Source organism: Triticum dicoccoides, chromosome 7A, assembly GCF_002162155.2.
Source record: "Triticum dicoccoides isolate Atlit2015 ecotype Zavitan chromosome 7A, WEW_v2.0, whole genome shotgun sequence".
NCBI classification, from domain to species: domain Eukaryota; kingdom Viridiplantae; phylum Streptophyta; class Magnoliopsida; order Poales; family Poaceae; genus Triticum; species Triticum dicoccoides.
In genome coordinates, this window is record NC_041392.1 from 41635674 (window position 1) to 41639883 (window position 4210).

The 4210-nt window shown below is 45.2% G+C and overlaps 1 protein-coding gene across 1 annotated transcript; it reads right to left on the reverse strand.

The window, feature by feature from the left end:
• Window positions 1–268: 268 nt before the first annotated feature.
• LOC119330058 (BUD13 homolog) lies at window positions 269–4161 on the reverse strand. Its single transcript, XM_037603169.1, has 7 exons — window positions 3236–4161; window positions 3086–3150; window positions 2931–2986; window positions 2025–2128; window positions 1745–1817; window positions 1471–1651; window positions 269–710 (listed from the first exon to the last, which is right to left on the reverse strand). Exons 1-7 carry the CDS (start codon window positions 4090–4092, stop codon window positions 625–627), a joined length of 1422 nt encoding a protein of 473 aa, XP_037459066.1. The 5' UTR covers window positions 4093–4161; the 3' UTR covers window positions 269–624.
• Window positions 4162–4210: the final 49 nt, after the last annotated feature.

Here is a 4210-nt window from a genome sequence, read left to right on the forward strand (position 1 = left end):
AGGAGTGTGAGGCCCCGGAAGGGGATCGAACTAAATGAAGACGCAGAAATGATGTGGCAGCGAATTTTACTTGAGATCCCCCGATTTGGTCCGGTACATGAAGAGGACGAACCCCAGAATAATTTCGTTTCCACTGAGAATAATTGTGCTGGCGAGGCGAGCTGCTGTGTAACCATCATTTGCACCATGTTGACACCATTGATTGGCTGGGCTCTGCTTTACTCGTGTAACTATTGTTGGCCACAACACCTCTCCCTAAGCTGACAGATGCTTGCAACAATCTTTTGCACAAAACTGACCCAGGCAAACCCAGACTTGCTCACTAAAAGTTTCTATGTTTCGGCCAAATCCCATATACAACAGAAGGATGGCACCGGTACTCCTCCGTGCCAAAACATACATGTTACAAAATGTTTAAATGTGTCGAGGAGAATTCAGTAGCAGAATCCAGCAAATACACAACAAAACTGCGTGGCTACTCGAGCAAATCATTTACGGTCATCATGTGTTCGAAGAAATGATGTTCAAGGGCATCGCTTTCTTTCCTTTCAGGCACATTGGGCAACCTCAGCAACGGATCCAGCCAGCATGCCACCAGACATGTTCTTGGGACAGCTGCGGCGCTCACATATCTGCGACGGACCAAAGGTAGGCCTCCTGCTCCGTGGCCTGCTTGTCATTCTTTAGCTTGTACATGTCCTTCTCGTATCCTGGAAACACATGTACATGGATTTAGTGATGGCTGCCACACACTCATGGCGGCAAAAGCGCATTACAACTGAACCAGAACATATATCTGAACCAACAGATGATGGACGGAAAGTTATATAAGTTAAAACGCACCCAAGACAAGATGTGTGAATTCATATAGAGTAGCAGACAAGTTAGTATAGGATTACAATGAGCAACGGACAATGTCTGTGAACATGTTCTCTTCTTTGCCGACACGATATATATTAGTAATCCTCCTGTAAACTAATATAAGATTGTTTAGATCACTGAAGTTTATAGAGGGAGTACTGTTTTTCTCATCTCATTTTGTAACCATAACCAGGTTTTGAACAATTCGTGCAGAGAAACATATCTTGGCTACAACAAGCATGATATGCAAACAAATGAATGGACCAACTGCAGCAACTCTATCAGAAACATGACAGCGCGACTAACAGTTTATACAGTTGTTGAGCAGGTTTAAATGATGTGTTTTTCCTTATCATCCACCAATGCAACAAAGAGATGGCACTCTTAAAAGAAACACAGATCTTCAAAACAATAAAGGTATGAAGTGAAACTCAAACAATCCTAGTAGTTTATTTAAACACCAGCATCCACACATACTAGGTAGCTCACACAGGAAGGTGTTAGTTTTTCATACCTACAATTTAAGCCAACCTGGTTCTTTTACCATGGCCAAGAGGCACGCAGTTGAAAAAAAGAAAGGGATACTGAATAAATTTGAAAGGCACATACCATTGCTGCGGTCCACTCCATCCCAATGACGGCCTGGTTTTATGCCATAACGGTTTGGAGGAGGATCTACCCCACGCTTCAGCCAGCTGTGAGCAGGTACATTTTGAGGAACTATAAATCCAGATTCCTTCATCTTTTCATCATCTCCCAAGTCATTGAGAAGAAAATCTGTATCTTTGCGCTGCAATGTATTAGCACACATATCAACCATTAACCAGAAGAAATAGCATCAGCAGATTTAATTAAGCAACTCCAAATCAAAAGCTGCAGTTACCTTGACAAGATGAGCCATAGGATCACCCCATCGGAGTCTGTTTTTGAGCATGCCGTCAAGCTCAGGATCATCCCTGCACGTAAACAAACTCAACTTTAAATACTTCTAAGTCAGTTATAAAGCTCCATGTTCATTTCGACATAAAAAGCAGACAACACAGACACCAAAAATAAAGAGTACACTGTTCAAAGCAGGTACTGTATTGTCGATTACACAAATTCTCAAATGAACTCAACAAGGATCATGCCCCTTTATAAGCAAGTTCAATAAGAAAAAGTACCTTGTTCTTGCAAATGGCTGATCCTTCACATCTTCAAGCTCCTTCACTCGAGCCTCGGCTGCTCGTTTCTGCACCAAACCTTTACCCCATTCTATATGTTTTTCCTGCAAATAAGAACACCAGCTATTATTTATCAGCTATAGGCAGCGGCACCCAAGATAGAGATCATGTATTGAAATGACTTCAGATAAGCGAGGAAGAGGAAAAGGTATGATGAGTGATTATTTGATCATTTGCTGCATTTTGTTCCATTCTACGATGAACTTACAAATAAGTGAGATGGTTTCAACTAATTGATCTCCCTCATATCCATGTGTCTTATCTGAATTTGTATGGATCAGTAGTTCACAACATGAATAGAGAACTTACAGGGAACAGGGGAACTTGACATAAAAGGAGACCAGATTTTGGTTATGCAAAAATAACAATTTGTATGAGAGTGAATAAAGTTGGTATTAACAAGCTCTGTTCCTTTTAATGTTGTATAATCTTTATAGTACTGAGTGGGAGCTTTCATAGCTTTTCTGTTTGCTGATCAGTAGTTATCCTTTTATATGTAGTGCCTATTTTGTTTCGACACATAGAAGAGGTGTTCGTCTAGGCACCCTGCACATTGAACACCCTCTATTCTAACGATCCCAAGGTAACAATTTATTCAAAGAAGTTCACAAATGTTGGTGCTTGCGGGCAAAGAAAAGTGTGTGGCATAGTGCATTTTGCCATTTTCTACAGTTTTGCCACAAGAACACAACACAATATCAGGATAAGATAATTAGCACAAAACAATTGCTCAAATCTATATTCTATACTACTAGAAACATATGAATTTTCATGTCAATTAACCAGATGTCCAGATAAAACACAAAGATGGCTAATAAAAAATCCAGAGCAAGAGCATATATTTACCTTTGGCTTCTCGTCTTTCTTTGCCTTCTGTATGTCTTCTTGATTTATCCTTTTTCCTGGGAAACGTTACAAAGCAATGTTACCACTGAAACTAGAATGTCTACATAGGTAACTACCACCAAAATGACCAAAACATGATAATGCACAGTTCATACCTTCCTTATCTCGGAACACTACCTTTGCCCCTTTACCAGTGAACGAAGGGTCCTGTGCTGCAAACCTAAAAGACAGATACCATACAACATATTACAAATCTTAGCAAAAGGAGTAAGCATATGTATTCCAAGACATGAAGTATCACTCACTTGAGCTTCTCATCCTCCTTAATCTTTCTGATGTCCTCTTTAACTTCCTCTGCTGACATCAACCCAGCTCTCATTGTCTCTTTCGGAGCTCCTTCCTTTCTAACCTTCCTTGGAGGAGAAGTGTCTCTCTCCTTACGAGGTGGAGATAAATCATCTGATGCAGACTTCCGACCCTTCCTTGGTGGAGAAATATCCCCATCACCCAGGCTCTGTCCCAAATTTTGTCTTCTTGCGAGCGACAGGTCGTCCAGCTGTGCAGAGTCCTGGCGCTTCCGTCTTCGTGGCGGAGAGATGTCTCCGGGCTCCTCCGAATCATACCGTGACCGGCGCCGAGAGGGGGAGTGGTTCTGAGGCTCCTCCGAGTCATGCCGAGTCCGGCGCCGAGGGGGGGAGTGGTTCTGAGGCTCCTCGGAGTCGTGCCTCGTGCGCCTCCGTGGTGGTGAGATGTCCTGGGGTTCCTCGGAATCATGGCGAGCCCGCCTCCTTGGAGGAGAGGGATTGGCTTGCCGCCTGGACTTCCGTGGCGGTGACAGATCGCCTCCCTCTCCTGTACCCTTGCCATCCGGCGAGGGTGTGTCACGCCGCCTTTGCCTCTGCCTCGGAGGCGAAATATCACTCCCCTCAGCACCTCCACGCTTAGGAGATGGCGTGTCACGCCGCTGCCTTCGCCGCGGGGGAGAGAGGTCCTCCTTCCTCCCGGCGCCACCTCCCCTCTCAGGCGACGGAGTGTCGTTCCGGCGGCCGCGGGGCGAGCCACTGCCCGCAGGCTCCGGAACAGGCAGAGTGACCCACCCGCTGCCGTCGTTAGCGATGGAGTTGTAGGGGCGGGCGGTCCGGATCGCCTCCATGCGCCGCATCCGCTTCACCTCGATGTCCTCGTCCACCTGAGGCTTCTCGTCCCCTGCGGACAACCCACCACACGCCCGATTCCAGTCAAAACTCACCGCGAATCTGGCGAAATCCTCGCGAATCAGA

What these genes read in the sequence shown, in the direction of transcription:
- LOC119330058 (XM_037603169.1), bottom strand. Translation starts at nt 4,092, where the DNA reads ATGCGGCGCATGGAGGCGATCCGGACCGCCCGCCCCTACAACTCCATC. An exon ending in AAGGAGGATGAGAAGCTCAA is followed by an intron (nt 3,151 to 3,235) that starts GTGAGTGATACT and finishes TCTGTCTTTTAG; the next exon opens with GTTTGCAGCACAGGACCCTT. An exon ending in AGTGTTCCGAGATAAGGAAG is followed by an intron (nt 2,987 to 3,085) that starts GTATGAACTGTG and finishes AACGTTTCCCAG; the next exon opens with GAAAAAGGATAAATCAAGAA.